Source organism: Daphnia pulex, chromosome 9 (genome assembly GCF_021134715.1).
Source record: "Daphnia pulex isolate KAP4 chromosome 9, ASM2113471v1".
In the NCBI taxonomy this organism is placed as follows: Eukaryota; Metazoa; Arthropoda; class Branchiopoda; order Diplostraca; family Daphniidae; genus Daphnia; species Daphnia pulex.
In genome coordinates, this window is record NC_060025.1 from 6,506,377 (window position 1) to 6,525,229 (window position 18,853).

General features: G+C 41.4%; 2 protein-coding genes and 1 long non-coding RNA gene across 4 annotated transcripts; 1 reads left to right on the top strand and 2 right to left on the bottom strand.

Annotated features, from left to right (window-relative positions):
* Positions 1 to 7: 7 nt before the first annotated feature.
* On the bottom strand, positions 8 to 1,463 carry LOC124202625. Of its 2 annotated transcripts, XM_046598973.1 has the most exons (4): positions 1,394 to 1,463; positions 888 to 1,148; positions 625 to 821; positions 8 to 567 (listed from the first exon to the last, which is right to left on the bottom strand). In XM_046598973.1, exons 2-4 carry the CDS (start codon positions 1,133 to 1,135, stop codon positions 359 to 361), a joined length of 654 nt encoding a protein of 217 aa, XP_046454929.1. In that variant the 5' UTR covers positions 1,136 to 1,148; positions 1,394 to 1,463; the 3' UTR covers positions 8 to 358. The 2 variants fall into 2 exon arrangements, with proteins under 2 accessions (XP_046454929.1, XP_046454928.1); XM_046598972.1 differs by lacking the exon at positions 1,394 to 1,463 and having other exon boundaries at positions 888 to 1,205.
* A 111-nt stretch (positions 1,464 to 1,574) lies between these two features.
* LOC124202626 lies at positions 1,575 to 3,307 on the top strand. Its single transcript, XR_006878276.1, has 3 exons — positions 1,575 to 2,080; positions 2,148 to 3,066; positions 3,125 to 3,307. It is a non-coding gene; the product is annotated as an uncharacterized LOC124202626 (long non-coding RNA).
* Positions 3,308 to 15,167: 11,860 nt separating this feature from the next.
* Positions 15,168 to 17,615, bottom strand: LOC124201653 (Bloom syndrome protein homolog). The gene is made up of 9 exons (XM_046597816.1): positions 17,537 to 17,615; positions 16,909 to 17,077; positions 16,723 to 16,854; positions 16,452 to 16,657; positions 16,004 to 16,156; positions 15,758 to 15,939; positions 15,549 to 15,699; positions 15,308 to 15,480; positions 15,168 to 15,242 (listed from the first exon to the last, which is right to left on the bottom strand). Exons 1-9 carry the CDS (start codon positions 17,613 to 17,615, stop codon positions 15,168 to 15,170), a joined length of 1,320 nt encoding a protein of 439 aa, XP_046453772.1.
* Positions 17,616 to 18,853: the final 1,238 nt, after the last annotated feature.

Here is an 18,853-nt window from a genome sequence, read left to right on the forward strand (position 1 = left end):
CATTCAGTCCAAGTTTGCCTGTCTTGTAGTGACGGTCACGTCGCATCTCTCTCCGTTCCTAACATTGCCTTCCGCTTATGAATTTTATGATTCTATCAGGGACAACAGTTTGCAAAATTTTTCAAGCTGTCGATGATATCTTGCGTTTCCACTCCACAACAAGCAGCAGCATATTTTTTTTTATAAAATAGGGCGTAACTCGGATGCCGAGTATTGCCCTGTGTATTTGCACACACGAAATAAAATAAATACAGAATGTACACGCGGGGATAAAATCAAGAATACGCAATAAAACAGTTAAAAAGGGAAAACTGGGCCTGCCGTCATCTCTGAGGCAGGTAGACAGGACACCCTATGCTCATTTTGTTGAAATACCTGCCCGGCTAGGTAGAACCTTCAAGACAGCCGGCCGGTATAGCAAGACTGGACGTAGTTCCATGTCTTCCACCATATTGTCCGGTGAATATGGTGGAAGGTCTCCAATGTCGAAGAGTTTTTTGGCCATTTTCATAAAAGATGAAATTTTGGCCTCCATCTTTGTGTTTCCCGTTTCCTCCACCACATACACTAAAAGAAAAAATAATTGAATTAATAAATAACACATTTAAATAGTAATTTTTTTACCGCTTCCATATGGACGGATTTGCAAGTTACAACTATAACTTTCTGCTTTTCCTTTGGGAAAAATATCCCATTTTAGATCCGGGTACCATCTTTCCAGCTCCCGGACAACCACCTGTGGGTGGTAGTTCCCATAAAGTTCAAGTCCGGTCGAAATCCGGTTTTTTAATTCCAGGAACCGATGTCCTGGTGCGAAGGACCTAGAAATTATTCAAATAATAATTAAGTATTTGAATAATTAAAAAAAAAAAGAAATGGAAACGTACCAAGTCATTTCTTGGTTTACAACATTTTGGTTGATGTATCTGATGCAGGCATTTATTTCCGCAGCTCTGCGATTACTTTGCTCGCCTATGTAACTCTCCTCTTCTCCAAACACCGTTAACGTTGCGCGGTAGCGTCCATTTAATTTTAAAGTCTTGATAGTACATGAAGTACTTGTGAATTTCGTTAGAAATCCGAAGAGTCTTTGTTTGTAAAACTTTTGATCGTTTAATCTAATGACTTCCACCATTTTAAAAGAAGCACTGAAGGAGAGAAAAAAAGGGGGGGTTAACAAAATAACAACAACTCCTCGATATGTTATGGTGCTTGGTGGAGATTGATAAATGTTTAAAGTCACTCATACAACGGTATTCCTACGTAAGCTATAAACTGAGTAGGGAGGACGCCAGTCGCTCGGACAAATTATCACAGTTAGAGAGGAACCCCAGCAAGCAATCATGAACACACAAATAAACTTATTCTTAAAAAAAAAATTTCAAACACTTACAAAATCGTTCAGGAAAACAGTGCAGGATGTCGTGGAGAAAAAAACTGGAACAATGGCGTCTATAAGGCTCTACGCAGTGGCTTCATAAAGAAGCTGGAGTGCCAGATTGGATGTTAACAATGCAAAAATCAAAATAAATTAAATTAATTTAATGATTAAACATTTAATTAAAAATATAATCTAATGAAAATTAAATAATTTGAAACTAATTAATTCACTGATTGAACTAATCGGTGTTTAATTTAAATAATGAAAACTTTTATTCGTCGCCATCTAGCGGCCAAGGTAAGGAAAGTAATAGTAAAGGTAAACAAATAGATTGAAAGCAAAAAGTCAAAAACTGCAAAAGTGGTGGGGAGTCGATAATACGAATTAAGTGTTAAATGCTTACTCTTCATTTTATTATAAAATGTCAGTGCAATTATTTTACCTATGAAGAGTTTGCTCTCATGCAACCACATGTCCACGACTGGTAAACGTCCTTCTAATAAGACGTTGTTTTGATGAGCTATCGTTCTAGTCTTAAACCTTTGAATAATGTGCACGATTAAACTATTATTAAAATCTAGATTACGCTTGAAAAAGGGTTTTCTTAACCTGGACCTCATATGGAAAGCTCTGCTAAAATTTTCATCCTTGTCAGACAATTTTATGACCTATGCAAAGGTTTCAACAACCACATTGAAGGTTATACTGTTGTAATTTTTTAAAGTTTCTACATTGCTTAACATATCGATGCTTATTCTAATTTTAGATTTTCGAAGGGAAGCTGTGAATCAAGAAAACTGTAAAATCAAATGGCAGCTGTGCGAGAAAGCTCTTGCCCAATGTATCAATGTAGAATCCTACCTTGATGGAATCAATTACAACTGTGCCGTTCTGGGAAAACGTTTTTAACTCATGTCAAGTCTTTCCTGAGGAGAAAAGACCCTAGCGGCATTGGCTTTGCTATTCGCCATTCACAGGTTTGTTGTTTTTTTTTCCCTTCGCCACCTTGATGACAAGGTTCTTTCAAGTTATGTCTAGTCATGTCTTTGATTGAATGACATCAGTAACGTAATTAATTCTTTCTATGTATTTTTCTTTCAATTTTCACGGTATAAGCTATCCCCTATGATCTTACTGGATGACATCGACGCATCATTGGACAACACAATCATCAGAAAAGTGGCTCAGTTCTGGCTCACCACAGATCTTAAAACCACTCTAACAAATCTCTACTCTTTACTGCAGATACTTATTACTCCTTCTAGGTTACATTTTGAGAAAGCACTTTGATTTTTGCCTATTAACAATATATTGAATTTCTTTTTTAAAGTGACGAAATTAAAATGTAGACATCAGACAGTTGGAAACGGAAATTGCCAGAGAAGACATAACAGATAAAACAACAAGAATTTGGGAAGATTGAGAGACGTAAAGAAAAAGCAGAGATTGAAAACCAAATCCGGCATAGGCAGTGGAAGAGCAGACAAAACTACTACACGAGCTGACTAACGAAGTCAAACAATCCAAGAACCAGATTAATACGCTACGAAATAACTTGGAAGATATCTCAAGAAATCAAGTCATCGAAGTGCACAAAGAAATTCCAACTCATGGAAGTCTTGAAGCCAGTTTGAATGTTGTTGACATTTTGGAAAAGAAATCGGGAGCTATGATAGTCACGAATGGTAATTATTTAAATCTCATCGTGAATTAAACACCATTTTGATTTACATGTCCTTACAGTGGAGGTCGTGGACGAGTCGGGTGATAAGGTTATTTCGCCCAATTGTCTAGTTTCCTAGTCGGTGATGGCGGTTTTGGTGGCAAACGTAACTCTGAGCACATTGTTCCACATGTCGATCCTCCCAAGCGTAAACCCGACGCCTCCTTGACTTACAAGACTTCAATCGACCAAGTGAGGAGTCATATCAAATGTTTATTAAAAGAAAAGAAATTTACAGAGTTGGTTCTTTTAAAAATAGTCAGCCTTATATCGCCTTACTTTTGATCGCAATCGTCTGCACATCGACGCTTCTTTCGCCGCTATGAGAGGATTTGATCGTCCTATCCTTCCTTGATCAGCATCCTATCCTAGACTACATCAACCAGTGAGTGTCCAAAGTCATCTTAGTGAATGAAAATTTTGTAGTAACAAAGGATTTTTCTATTTAGAGTGTTTGAAGAGGAAGACTTTCAGCCTTTGGTTTATGGATTCAAACTATCATCTGATGTTCCACAAGCAAAAGCTTTAGCCTTAATCAAAGAAAGTGAAGAAGATTTGATGAAAGAAATTAAAAAATGTTCACCCTCAAGTTCATCAATTGAGGAATCCCAGGAAATGAAGGTACTCAGCCATTCATTATCAGTTTCAGATTAATATTGCAAATTTACCATTTCTTTGATGTAGGACTTGATTAGCGCAGTCCATACCCGATTACGTTTCTTTCGGTATTTCTATCAACTGTTATTAAAATTTAATCGCCGAGAATCACCTATGCAACTGTTAATGCCAACTCATTAATTGAAGACATCCTAAAATCTACCTATGTTTGTCGCGAAGCCTTAAACTCATGTTTACAGACGATCTCTCTAGGCTCAGGATACGGTATAGCAAGCGGTCGCCGGTATAGCTACTAATGAAGCCCAGGGGCCCTGGCCACAGTTCCCAGAGTACGGCCTGGAATTCTGACGGCTGAGAGAGGAGGGGAGGGGGGGTTGAACATGACTAGAGGAGAGCAGCACGAGAACACCTGAAATTAAGGACTAGGTTTAGACAGGAAACATCGCTCAACTCATAGAGGCGCAGCGCTTCCAGTTAGAGAGAAAAAATCAGTCAGCTAGTCATCTGTGATTACGACCACCTTCTAGGATCGCATGAATTAACAGGTAATACATGGCTAAGCGGGGGAGCGTATTGGATCAGACTGTCCGAAAGTTGCACTCAACTCTAGTTGCCTTGTGGTTTCAAATTTAGACGTTTGGTTTTATGCACAAAGCTGACCAGGGCGTTCCAGAGAGGAACGTGTTGGGGAAAAGAATAGAGCGGAAAATGCCAGCCGACTGAGCTGGGCAAGCTTTTGAAAGCGACGGACAGAGTTGTGAGACGCACCTGGTCAAAACGGGGACATTCGAAGAGAAAATGATCGATAGATTCGACTGCATTCCCACATGGACATGCCGAGGTTTCGGAGAAGCCAAAACGTTTTTGGTGGCCATTAAGGGCACAGTGACCTGAAATAAGTTGGTACACACTGACGCTGGGACGAAGATTAAGAAGGGTTGAGGCAGAGCAGACTGTAGGGGAAAAAAAGCGTGTAGCTGAACCCTTAATCGACGAGATCCATTCTTCATTCCAGCACTTATAGAGGCTATCCGAGATGCAGTTTACTATCGAAGCCCTGTCAAGACAGGAAACATAGGGGATAGAATGGGGTATAGCTTCTGATAGGGTGGCCCAGATCTTGGCCAGCTGAAAGCCGGGCGAGAGAGCGTCGGCGGAGAGGACGAGATGACATGAATTGCCAACACTCAAGATTTTCTTGAACAAATTCGCTTCAGCTGAGGAAATAGCAATATTTGGGTATAAAAAGGCAGGAGCACACTGACTGGGGAGGAAGATTTCGAAGGAATTAAAACTAAGGCATTGGCTGAGAATAACGTCTATAGCCTTGGAAAGTGCAGAATAAACGGAACCGCGAAAGGGAGTAGAACGCGGCAGAGAGGAGTTATGGATGAATCGGACACGTTCAGCGTCTGACGCAACAACACACAATTTGGGAGCTTCCTTCTGGCAAATGGCCCATACGGCAAGCCTGAGAAATTTTTGATGTGATGATAGCAACGGGACTGAAGCTCCAGATACAGAAGAAATTATTGGTTTGATACTCCAATGGGGGTTACCGGCATCGAAAAACGAGCTAGTAGGCTGGATTTCCGGAGATATTCCGAGATTCCGGAGGTCCTATTTTTTTCAGAGTCTGTGCAGATTATCCAGAATGAAATGGCAATTTTAAGAAGAGTGAAAACCAAAAGGCACACATTTACAGAAAAACCCATTTCGGTGAGTGCGTGGTCGAATGCGAAAATTATCGACATTAGTCCCTCCAAACCGGAAATGAGATCCGATGAGGCCAGAAGATTTGCCTGGGCATTAAAAGTCTGTTAAAAAAAATATTAATATTACATAGGGGTTAATATAATATAAATACCTTGCCTCAATTGCCTCGAGTGGCGTTGGCATAAAAACCACCTGTCCTGATCAATTCTTTAGTCATGCCCGAAAAGAAAGCGACAACACCAGCAATGATGAAAGTGAAAAAACTCTGCCAATGCAGCATGGTCTTATTTTTGTCTGAGTCTACCGCCAGGATCCAGGCAGCAATAGCAATCTTAAAAATAGTAGAGACACAACGGCCAACATTATAAGCCATACCCATCTCGGTCAGTTGGCGATCGAATTCGAGCACGACGAACACGAGCCCCTCGAAACCACTAATCACGTCCACTGAGACCAGCAGGTTGGCCTGGGTGTTAATGGTCTGTTAAAAAAAAAAAAATTATTAATATTACATAGGGGTTACATAGGGGTTGTAGAGGGCAGGGTAATAAGGAGAGGGGAGGTCCCACACGCGTAAACACACACAACACACGAGTTAACCGGATACGGCCCGGCATAATGCCCCCCGATGATAATTACTTTAGTTTGGCGGCGTTCGTTGGCTCTGCTTGAATGTTGGGATCTTCCGCTGGACCGTCGAGAGACGGAGCTTCTGCTTGCGCGACGTTTGCAAGTCATGGGTGCTGATCTGGGTTTGGTTCCACCGGGGCCTGCGAGGCAGCGGCTGACTTGTTTCGGATACTCGGGTCCACCGGCGGTGTTGGCGAAGCTTCCGTCACCTCATTCGTTCCAGGCTGTTGCGAGTCCTCCGCGATTTTATTCATGTTTTCCAGTGCCATTATGAAAATAATATAGACTGTGCGGTCACATCTAAAAAAGAGAAAAAATGTTGGATCTTTTTTTTCTTTTTTTTTTAAACTCCTGCGGCTGCTCCCAAGTACTATTCGGATCCGAATTACTACACCGTCGCTACACCATCTTATTCCACGACTGAAGCTGCTAAGTATTATTCTGATCCATCTTATTCCACCAAGGCTCCAGAATACTACACCACTGCTGCACCTTCGTATTACGTTGATCCAAGTTACTATACCGCAGCTGTCCCAAGTTATTACTCTGCTCCAAGCTATACTGCAACTTACTACGCTAAGGCTGCTCCCGAATATTATACGACCACAGCTGCTTCCTACGCAAAATCTTACGGTTATCCTAGATACTACTCCACTGCTACCCCATCTTACTACGCAGAGCCAACTTACTACACTGAGGTCCCGAAGTATTACTCAGCTCCAAGCTACACCACTACAGCTGCTCCTTACTACTCCACTGAAGCTGTCAAGTTTTACGTAGCCCCGACTTACTACACCACTGCTGCCCCATTTTACTATGTTGAGCCAACTTACTACACCGAAGCACCTCAATACTACGCTGCCCCTAGCTACGAGACGGAAGCACCAAAATACTACGCAGCTCCCGGCTACTACCCCGAGGATCCCAAGCACTACACCAACAAAGCCGTCGAGTACTACACCGAGGCTTCAGAATACTATACCACCAAGGCATCTGAGTATTACAAATCACCAGCACCTTACTACACTACGACTTATGCAGCTCCTACTTATTACACTGAGGCTCCAAAGTACTACACCACCAAACCAGCTGAGTACTATACAACTGCCTCCTACTACACCGCTAATGCGCCAGAATACTATACCACAAAGATGGTAAATTAAAATAATGAAATGATTTCACTGCCGTTTTCTAATCCGTTTCTTGTGGCTCCTTAGGATACATACAGTTTATCGTCAAAGAAGTCCCTGATACATCGCCGCAATTACTAGACAATGTGCTCCGAATCCTCTTACAGCTTCTTAGCACTTGGCGGAATGGCGTAATTGCTGCAACCCATCGCTCCCCTCAAGAAGAACCTCCCAGTACCATTTCGGTAACGTTTTCCCCACTCCAAATAATAATCCAGAAGACGAACTCGTAGTTCGTCTCCCGACGGAATGTCTACGGACAGGAGTGAAGTCCGCAGCTCGGGCGGAACTGTCTCACCTTCTTCGCTGTACAAATTGATTGTGCCGTTGATACGATGTGAAGTGACAGATATGCGCAGCACTGTTGTAAATGCTTTGGGGATGATTAATCACGCAGCCAACAGGTATTATTTCTTTCGCATTATTTCCTAATTCACCGATCTTCCTACATAATTCATTTCAATAGGGATTTGATGGAAGAGCTTGTCCTTTATATCCGCGAAGCCCTTGACCGAAAACAATGCAATGTTAGATGACAGCGTAGACGAGACGCCCTTCGACTACAGTTGGTCCGAATTTTTCAACTAATTGCCAATCGGGGAACCTTTGGAATGAGGTAAGAAAATAATACGATTTTTTCTATATTTTGGCTATTGTTTCTAACTTTCGAAATTGTTTAGTTACGTGAACGGAGAAAGAAATCTTCTTCACCCAGTTGTAATTGAATTCTTGGACGGAATGAGGCAATGCCTGGAATTGGATACGGACCGTGATTCTGTAGCAGGCCGGAAAGTTCGCTCTTGTTTCGCTCTATTCGTCACCAATTTGATTGATTGCTTCCCTCGTTAGTTTCCGATAATTTCTATTATCTATTTTAAAAATACCTTCGTCTCACTTTTGAATATGTAGTCGATTTGTGCCCCAGTCTGTTGAAGCGCGATCTGCGACAGCAGCTTTTTATTCTATTTGCGGGATGGAGCGGCAAATTTGGTGGGCCTTTTGGCTTTAATTCATCCAGTGCTGCCAAAGAGCAGGAGCCTACCGAGCTTGAATTGACGACTGTAGAGGCCATGAGTACCGTTTTGTGTTGCGGCCCATGCTTTAATAGTCAGGGTTTAACAGAAGACAACCACAGCGATGTGTACTCTTGGTTGGACATTCTTTTAGCTTCTAAAAACGACAAGGTAATCCCAGTCTGCTAACTCCATGCTTACTTGAATTTTATTAACTGTATGTTGTTGTTCTCGCAGGTTTATGGGTTAGCCCAGGAGACAGTTGTGATTCTGCTCGAGTTTAATCCAGATCTAAGTCCCTTGTTAGACTGGGTGGTCGACCGCCGTAATTTACGGCCCTCGTTGGTAGAAAAATTGTACCCGTTACAACCCAAAACAGGCGAAGAATTTTTGGAGGTGGCAAAACGGTTTACTGATGCCAAGCTCTTGGCAAACAGACGAAACTGGCCAGATGCGGTGCTCGGGGTGGCAGCGACAAGAGCGGCGGATGTTCCAATTGATTTCATTCGGACCCTTCCGAAACCTACTCCAACCACGGCTGATACGGAATTACGGAAAGTAATTAAAGAATTGCAAAGTGCGGTAAAAAGTTTGAAGATTCAAGCAACCCCCCCACCGAAGAGACCAGGAAACGAGAAGACAGTTACGTGGGGAGAGTCGGAGAGAATCTACCAAACTGATAACGGAGTCCTAAAATGTTACTGTTGTAACGGAACAGTGCACATGGCCCGGAATTGTTGAGAAAATCCACAATCTGCTCGTTTTCGACAAAGGCCCTACTCCGGTCCTCCTAGCCCATAAAGAGGGGCGTTGGGTCCTCCCGCGCAAATCAACATCGTGTCCCAGCTTGCCGAGACGCCGGCAGATTCATCGATACCAGACAAGATAAAGGAGCAACCGATCCTCAGACTGGATTTCAGTAAGCTGATCAGAGAAGAAGTAACTTGTGGAACATGACAAGTGATGGCGGTTGTCAACACCGGGGCGGCACTGACGGTAATATCATCGGAGCTGCTACGTGAATCCCAGTTTGTGATGCGACCATGGGATGGACCGTGGGTGGTGATGGCTAATGGTGAGCAAGCAACGTTGATGGGAGCAGCCACCATTTCGGTCAACCACAAAATGGGAACGGCAACGGGCGAGTCAGTGGTCTTTGGGATGGACGGAATTGATTTGATTTTGGGAAATGATTTCTTGAAACAATATGGGAAAGTGCAAATTGATTACCGTGAACCAACGGCCTCCATTAATTTTGGAGACCAGGCTCTTGCAGCCATTACGCCGCAGCGGACAGATCACACGAAACGGTAAGTTAAATTGATCTCCAACAATGATGTAACAATCCCTTCTTTCTCAGTGGCCAACGTGGGTACAGTAGCGCCAGCTTTATAGGCGGAGAACTTCTGTTTCGAACCATCAAGAAAACTTTTAGAAACCAAAGGTGTGTCGGTGGGACACGCGTTACTGGCAGCCAAAGTAACTTTCGTCCCGTTGGCCACGTGGTCCACTGGTCCACTAGCGTGTGGATTCCAGTGTGGACATTGGGAGTCGTCAGCGGATACGACGGAGAAGTGCTGAGCTGTGGCCTAACGACAATAGAAGAAGACTCCCCAATGACCACCCCACCAACAAAGGAAGAAGTGGATCGGCGGAGGACGCTCATAGACGACCTAAAAAAGCAAGTCAATCACGGCATTCCGAAAGAAAAACGAGAAAAAGTGTTCCAATTGCTACAAGAAAATTTGGAATGTTTTGCGGCAAACGCTTCAAAAGTAGGCCGCTGCAACATATCCGAACACAACATTGAAACGGTAGACTCCGTTATCTTGGCCTGTGCTCTTATTATCGCCCACATGTTAAAGATTTTTCAATGATTACACGCCCGTTGATTTTGTTAACCAAAAAGGATACAGTGTTTGATTGGGGTCCTGATCAGAAGTCCAGCATCAACATTCTGAAGCAAGCGCTGCTTACAGCCCCAGTCCTGGCTCATCCGAATTATGACCTACAAATGGAGATAATACCCGATGCCTGTGGCTACGTCATTGGAGCGGTGCTGGCACAAGTAGTGGATGGTCAAGAACATCCGTTGGCCTATGCCAGCCGGCTAATAAGCAGCTCCGAAATCAATTACAGCATCACCGAGAAAGAATACCTGGCCTTGGTTTGGGCCTTAAAGAAATTTAAAGGCTATGTATGGGGATGCAAGATCGTGGTAGTTACAGACCACCAGGTGCTGTGTTGGTTGTTAACCAAACGAGATCTCGCTGGACGGCTAGCCCGTTGGAGCTTATCGATACAGGAGTATGACATCAAAATTTGGTATAGAAGCGGAAAACTTCATGACAACGCGTATTGCCTCTCGCGATGCTCTTTACCCGTGACCAAAGAACAAGAAGAAGATCGCTGTGTGACCATTGGACTTGTGGGGAGTGGCAGATCGGTGGATTTTGGACCGGAGGAAGAATTCGTTGCGATGCAGCGTCGGGTCCCGCGGTGGCGTCGGCTGATGGACCAGTTGGAAGAAGGTCGTGCAACGCTAAAAAACTTTTGTCTATCCAATGGGCGACTATGCTTGCAGACAATTAAAAACGGTAAACAGTATCGTCGCCTGTGCGACCCACGTTCCTTTCGGGAACGCGTCGTAAAGGCATACCATGATGACTTGATGTCAGGGCATATGGGAGTTCGACGTACCCTAACGAAAATTTCTAATCAATTCTTTTGGGAGCGTTTAGCGATTGATGTTAGGAATTATGTGCAATCGTGTCCTAATTGCTAGGGTCGAAAAGGCGTGAACAAACGGCCAGTCGGTTTCCTGCAGTGTATTCAGTTGGCACGCCCATTTCAAAAGGTGGGAATCGACCTTTTAGGTCCAATTTCCTTATCCAACACCGGAAATAAGATGATCATCGTTGCTGTGGACTACTTAACGAAGTGGGTGGAACTACGAGCTATGCCCAACGGAAAGGCGGATATGGTGGCCACTTTTTTGTCGAGCAAATTGTGCTGCGTCACGGAGCCCAGAGTCCATCATTTCGGATCAAGGGAAATGATTTATAGCTGCACTTACCCAAGAAGTCATGAAGAATCTAGGAACCAACCACAAGACAACGTCAAGTTACCATCCACAGGCAAACGGATTGGTTGAGCGGATGAATCATACCTTGGTGGCCACGCTGTCAATGTATGTCAGCGCGGACTATAAGGATTGGGAAGGGGCATTACCTTACGTGTGTTTCGCCTACAACACGACGTGGCAAGAATCTACGGGATATTCACAATTTTGTTGCTTTACGGACGTGAACCAATGTTACCTATTGATTTGGAATTAGGTGCTAATGCCAATCCTCGGCTTGTCATGTCGAGAACGGCTCCTGATTATGCAACCCATGTTGTGACTGAATTAGAGTAGGCTCGAGCATTGGTGCACACGCGATTGGGAGTCGCCCAGGACAATCAGCGACGACAATACGACGGTCGCCACAGAGAGCTCAAATTTAAAGTAAGAGACCAAGTCCTGGTGTACAAAACCTTTCGTAAGGTGAAAAGGGCAGAAAAACTGCTTCAACGCTGGCAGGGACCATTCAAAGTGATCCACCAGACAACTCCTGTGAACTATGAAGTGAAGTTGAGTTCCGGATCAAGAAAATCAGCGATTGCGCAAGTAATAAAGATGAAGCTTTTTCATGACTTGGTCGAACGAGGTCCAAATTTGAACACGGAAGCCACAGAGGCGATGCGTGATACAGCTCTCCCCAACGTACCTCCACCACCTGTGGAGATTCATCGGGAGACAGGTCCGGATAATGGGAACCACGGTGAGGAGGTGGCAGTTCTGCACGACAGCAACGTGCGTCCAGTACCTTCCCCTGAAGGAGTTCGTCAACAAAAACAGCAAGCAGGCCGGTCCGCCTTCCCACTCGAATAGAGCCGGCTCGTCTAACTGGTCGACCGGATCGTTTCCTCGCTTTGTTACTGCCATACACAATTTGTGTATTGGCATTCCTCGGGCCAGTCGAGGTAGATGCTTTGCTTGTCCGAGACACCGTCATCTTCAATGAAAAGCCGGGTGTCACGTTTGGAGAATCGTTCTGGACAGTCATCACCGATCTCGACATACGACCCGCAGAGGCAGTAGTTCAAACATTGAAAGTGAGGCTGAAGGAGTACTCCGAGATGGCTGTTAAATGCCGTAAAACAGGAAATCAACAAGGGGCATCGGCTGCGAAAAAACTGGAGGTTAAGTGTCGTTGGTTTGAACGCGAACTGAATCAGTTCGAACATCGACTATTAATTTTTCAGGACGCCAAGGTTCTTCTTCGAAACAACGTCGAGCTGTGATTGATGGCGGCGGATCAGCGTTAAGTGGCTTAAAAGTATAACTGGTAATTTTTAAAATGCAATCCATCGGTCGCAAGAGGACGAAAACACTGAGTGCCAAGTTACCCACTACCTTAATTGCCCCGTTCTCCCCTATACCTAATAAGTATTGGGTAAAACTATTTTTAAATATATTTATTCTTAAACTGTCCGAAAAAGCCCCTTCGGTGGAGTGAAACCGGACAAAAAGTCAGTGAAACTAAACCGTTTATATTTAAGTCATTTATTACTAAACAACATTTTTAAGAAGCATTTAAAGAAGTTTTGAAAAGAAGAAAACCTGGGCTACATTTTAGTACCAAAACAAATACTTATATTAGCTTTTACTGAAAGAAATGTGAACTATAACACATTTGCAAAATTTTGTCCGGAATAGCCCCGATCTCCCTGTAACAAGTAAACTTTGCGTAAGTAAAAAGTTTGCTTAAAAAAAATAGGTATATGTCCAACAGGTGGCGCGAGGGTATAGAAAGAAACGGATTTCCACTATAGACCATTTGCTTTATGTCGTTCGTTGTGGTTAAACTGGTTAATGGTAAATAAACCGAGAGATCGTTCTACGATTCTAAAGGGCAATTAAAATTGTATAAGAAATAATTGTAGACGACGACCCTAAGGTTGTAGACTTACATTTATTCAGCTTTATTAAAGAACAAAATGAGACGGTATGCTGCCCCTTCCTCTGTCCTTTATACGCCCCTTGCCATAGCCACAGATCCGTGTACAGTGTTTTAACAAAAACTATTGCATGTTGTCAAACATGAAAAAAGAGAATTTCACACTGATAACCTCAAAATAACGGATTGGTGGGAGACAAACCTTAGGGTCATCGTCTACATTTTATTTTTTACAATTTAAGTAACCCTTCCGGATCGTAGAAGGATCCATCGGGTGATTTACCAATTGTATTGCGAAATGCTTTTCGCCTAGGGTGATTTTCAAGCCCAATGTTGAATTTTAATTTTGTATAAACATCGTTTATGTCGTCGCTTGATTGTAAAATCGATTGAACGTAGATTCTTTTGACCAACTTTCGGCTCGTAAGATTGTCTCCACCAGTATGCCCGCACCAACCACTTTCGAAGCGACAGCTGTTTACGAGCTTTTATTATTTCGAATTAAACAGACCGTTCTCAATTCTTCATATAGCACATTTAGAACGGTTAATCAATTTTTATGTTATAAACCGATATGTGTGCGTATCGTATATATGTGCATGTCAAATCTCAATAAATTGTAATTCATAATTGTAACTGAATTTAGTTACTCTTGATTCATTTAACTACTCTAAATGATATAAGGTTTTTTTATTGAGTTACTTTTTGTATATTGAGTTACTCTTAAGAAATTTAGTAACTCTAAATGCTTTAAGTTACTCTTTAATTTATCGAGTTACTATAAATGACTAGAGTTACTCTTATTAGATAGAGTTACTCTAAATTTATTTAGGTTACTCTAAAAAAGTAGAGTAACTCTTATTACATAGAGTTACTCTTATTAAATAGAGTTACTCTATAAAAGTAGAGTAACTCTTATTAGATAGAGTTACTCTAAATTTATTTAGGTTACTCTATAAAAGTACTTACATAGAGTATTACATAGAGTTACTCTAATTAAATAGAGTTACTCTATAAAAGTAGAGTAACTCTTATTAGAAAGAGTTACTCTAAATTTATTAAATAGAGTTACTCTATTTAATAAGAGTAACTCTACTGTTATAGAGTAACCTAAATAAATTTAGAGTAACTCTAAAAAAGAAGAGTTACTTTTATTACTTTTAGTAACTCTAAATGGTTTAAGAAACTCTATATTTATTGAGTTACTCTACATGAATTAAGTTACTCTTTATTTAGAGTAACTCTTAATTTATGTAGGTTACTCCAATTGCTTTTTTGAACCTTAAACTATTTATGTGATGCGAAAAGCAAAAAAAACGGTCAAAACCGTTATTAAGGTCGCTTTTGGAACGGAAATCGCCAGAGGGCATTTTCTTGAAAAGGGGTGACGGGCGAGAAACAAAATAAAGGGAAGAGGTTATACCCGGCGGCTATAACCTTGCCCAAACATGAATTGAGGGAACACATTAAATTAAGAGAATAAAAAGAAATAAACTTAACTTAATGCCATTAAAAGTTATTTATTTATGTATACAATTTATATAAACATGTGCGAAAGAGAGAACGAATACTTTAAGATACGAAAAATAAAATAAAGAAAACGTAAAACAGAATAAACGCTGCAAGGGATAACCTTGGCACACGGATTCAGAAAAAAAAGAAACAAGAGAGGGGAAAAGAAAAAAAAAGGAAGAAAAGGTTAACGCCGGGGGGGGGAGTTAACCTTGGCGCAACGAAAACAAGAAAAGGAACGAAATAGAAAAAAAGGAAAACAGAAAAACGCCAGAAGGGCTTGTCATGAACGAGTCGGGACAGTTCAGAAAAAGGAAATGATGTTTGAAAAATGAAATCATACTTTCGGGGACTGAAATATAAACTAAATATTTCAGTCCTTTATTCAGCTCTAAAATTATTTTTCGGACGATTCGACTGCTCAGTTGATTCTGCTTGAACCATCAAAAAAGAATACTAAAATAAAAAATACACATTAATTAAAAAGTTGCCATTATTTTTAATTAATAAATTTAATGAACCTTTTCCAATGGCCAGTTGCTTCCAATGCGGATAATGGCGTAAGCTGGTCGAGGAGGCTCACACACCAAACATTCTTCTAATACATTATCCAATATCATTTTTTGAATAAACCTGTAGGCATTATCGGCATTCCAATCCGCACCTTTGCCGTACATCGCGCAATCCTTTACATCTGTAAATAACAAAGAAAAATTGGATTAATTTAATTTGTCGCAAATATATAGACACAAATTAAATTACCGCCAGTATACAAGGCCCTCTTTTTGTCTAATTGTTTGGCGAGGAATATATTCACAAGAAAGGATGTGGTGAAACGTGTCGAAAAATTGGTCATAATAGTATCCCTTACATCACGAACATGTTGGATAACATCAACTTCGTCATATCGGTCCTATATTAAAATTTCACAAATTAAAATTTTAATTTAACAACGCGTACCGTGTAAATACTTGTGATTCGGAAATATCGCAAATGGCTAGTGAATTAACATCACATGGGCGTGGTATTTCATCAAGGAAACTTGAAATTCCGACGTTACGACAAACTGTGCGGTTTTCACAGAAAGTTACCACCTTTTTCAGATTTACCAGTTCAGCGGTTTGGATTTCTGCCACTTTATTGCCAAGTGGATCTGTTTAAAAAATTTTGTCAAAATACTGAAATTATTCCAACTAATTTCAGTATGAAGCATTTACCATAATAAATCAGGCTTTGTTGATCGAAATAGTCCGAAAACTTGTAGAACATTATGCAGAAAGCTAATTGTCCATCATGGCCTGCTCTTCCACATTCCTGGTAATAACTCTCAATCGACTTTGGCATAGACAAGTGGAAAACGAACCGTACATCTAAAAAAGAAATACATTATTATTAAATAGGGAATAACAATTTTAAATAGAATTTACCAGGCTTATTTATTCCCATACCGAATGCTATTGTAGCACAGATAATCTAAAGAGAAGGATTTCAGATTACGCCGAAAAAAAATAATAATCTAGTTTAGAACAATCATTTTCAATTTTAAAAAGAGACATTGAAAATGAATTCACAAAAAAACAAGTAATAATAAATAGAAACACACCTTTACTTGACCACTCATCCAATTCGTTAGACGCCTTTTTTGTTCGTCTTTAGGTACCTCACCGTGGTAAAAGGTTGCCGAATAACCCTCCTTCACCAGAAATGTCGAAAGCTTTTCACAGTCGGCTTTCTTGATGCAGTAAATGATTCCACACTGATTCGGAAAATCATCTTTTAAAGATACAGTCATCAACTTGAATGCATCTTCATTGGATTTTTTGGGAGTCAATGAAATTTTTAAGTTTTCACGTATACATGGACGTACAGATCTAAATCAGAATACAGAAATCTTAATTACAAACAATAATTAAGATTTCAAGTAATAAAAACTTACACAAAAGGATTGCGTAAATGAAGTGTAGCCATAATATCTCTTCGAGTTTGGTCACAAGCAGTACCACTTAGTGCAACGACCGGTACAGATGGGAAACAGTTGCGGAAAAGTGAAAGATTGCCATAATCCTTTCTATACAGAATTAAAATTAAGAGCTGTATTTAATTTTAATTTGAAAGTAATAACCTGAAATCAACTCCCCCAGTTGTTGCACACTGCGCCTCATCAACAACTAGACGCAACAACTGTTTTCTTTCGTAGAGTTTTCCAAGCATATTTTTAAGCACATTGAGTACATTTTCCTCTTTCAAAGCGTTGCACAGCTTTTCAGGTGTCAGGTAGAGGAATTTAATTGCTGTAAAAAAGTATTGTAATAAGAATTTAATATTACAATAGCCGTAATAAAATGCGCTTCTTGTGGAATGCGCTCCAACACACCGTGTGTTTACGCCGGTTTTTTGCAAGAACGATTTAATCCAGCGGCTAACTGTATAAGCAGAGACCGGTCTACGAGGCACGATGAGCGCCACAATTAGTTTTCCTTCTTCCGCTTACCATCTTAACTGCTTTCGACGCTCAAAAAATCTTTAAGTGCTATGACTGGACCGGAACTGGACAAAGAACCGAATCCGGATCATTTAGAAATGGAAAACGACTGCAATGGATCGGGGCGATGCATTGCTGCGTCTTCCGTAATCTTTCTAAAGAGAAAACTACCCCTTCTTCTGAGAAAACGATATGGATCGATAACCAATTGCTGCTATCTCCGACACTCCCATTAAGGTAGCCAACGCTATCATGGTGACCATTTTACATGCTAATACGCCCAAGGTAGAGTATCGGTTCTCGCCAGCAGACACAATGAAATCTACTACCTGACTCGGGTCCCACATTTCGTTATATTTGGGATGGGGGGGGGGGATTTTTGTGATAACAACCTTTCATTAACCGAACGACTAGCGGATGCACTCCTATCAGAACGCTTTTGATGAACCCTAGGGTCTTGGACAACATAGAACGGTGAATGTTAATTGCACTATAGGATTTTTCCGAAGCTAGCAAGTAGGTTAGGAACTGCAAAATTGTGTCTTATAATCCGTATCCCTCCGCACACATCAATGTGTCTAATGCATGCTTACTCGAGTAGCACAGGAAACCAGGCCTGGCCTGTTCATACGGGGCAAACGAAAACTACATCAGCTCTCTCCCTTCTAATTTTTTCCAAACATTGGAAAATCAGCGCAAATGAGGGGAAAAGATACCCCGAAAGACCCTTCCAGTTGATCGAAAAGGCATTTGTATTCGACGCTTGCGGTTGCGGCTACCACGAAAAAAGGAGGTAAGCTATACGTTCGGGTGAGACGCAAACAGCGCAAAAGGTATCGTAGGTGTAGCTCATGTAAAGTTTTCCATGATCGACGCAATCTTCCGCAATGCAATTTTGCTCCTAGCCAGGGCCGCATCGCATTTGGCCTTAAATTTTGTTGTTGTCTTGTCCGACGGTAACAAGGGGTCCGGCAGTGCAGCATTGGCAATTTTTTTGGAAAGCTCAAAAGGCAAAAAGGGAAGTCCTTGGTTATCTTTGGAAAAATTTTGGAAATAAAGGCAGAAAAGGAAACGAAAAGGTAGAATAGTATAGGGGAGGAAAAAATAAGGAAGAGAGGGAATTTCACTTTTATAGCCACTAGCTAATTAGTGCTAAGAGAGGCCACGAATAGCGCCCTTAATCGAAACATTTTTTTTTAAATCTAGCAAACAATACGGACAGACGCTATTTGTAACCTAAACCATCCTTCCCACTATTCGAAATTTCTACAATAGCCCTCTTGTCAAGTAATTCCTTCTCTGTCGAAAACACTCGCCATTTCATCCGAAATTGCTACCGGACACGGAAGTCTATTCTGTTTTGGGGTCTCTACAAAATCTAGCTTAATTCCCATTTGACGCGCTGTCTAGGACACAGCCCAATGATCGTCCGAAACAGTCTTGCCAAATTTTGGCAAATTTTAACAAAAGCTCACCCACACTTTCACATACAAGGGTATTGCGTGCAATTTGGATGTGAACAGAAGGAGTAACGAAAAAACACCTTTAAAATCCTCGAGTCCAAGCATCGGCAGACTGGCGGTCG

Bases quoted from the DNA above. Each gene is read 5' to 3' on its own strand.
- LOC124201653 (XM_046597816.1), bottom strand. From the start codon at position 17,615: ATGTGGGACCCGAGTCAGGTAGTAGATTTCATTGTGTCTGCTGGCGAG. The intron at 16,658-16,722 runs GTAAGTTTTTAT...ATTCTGATTTAG, and splicing joins CATTTACGCAATCCTTTTGT to ATCTGTACGTCCATGTATAC. The intron at 15,940-16,003 runs GTAAATGCTTCA...TTTTTTAAACAG, and splicing joins ACAAAGCCTGATTTATTATG to ATCCACTTGGCAATAAAGTG.
- LOC124202625 (XM_046598973.1), bottom strand. From the start codon at position 1,135: ATGGTGGAAGTCATTAGATTAAACGATCAAAAGTTTTACAAACAAAGA. The intron at 822-887 runs GTACGTTTCCAT...AATAATTTCTAG, and splicing joins GTAAACCAAGAAATGACTTG to GTCCTTCGCACCAGGACATC. The intron at 568-624 runs GTAAAAAAATTA...TTTTTCTTTTAG, and splicing joins AATCCGTCCATATGGAAGCG to TGTATGTGGTGGAGGAAACG.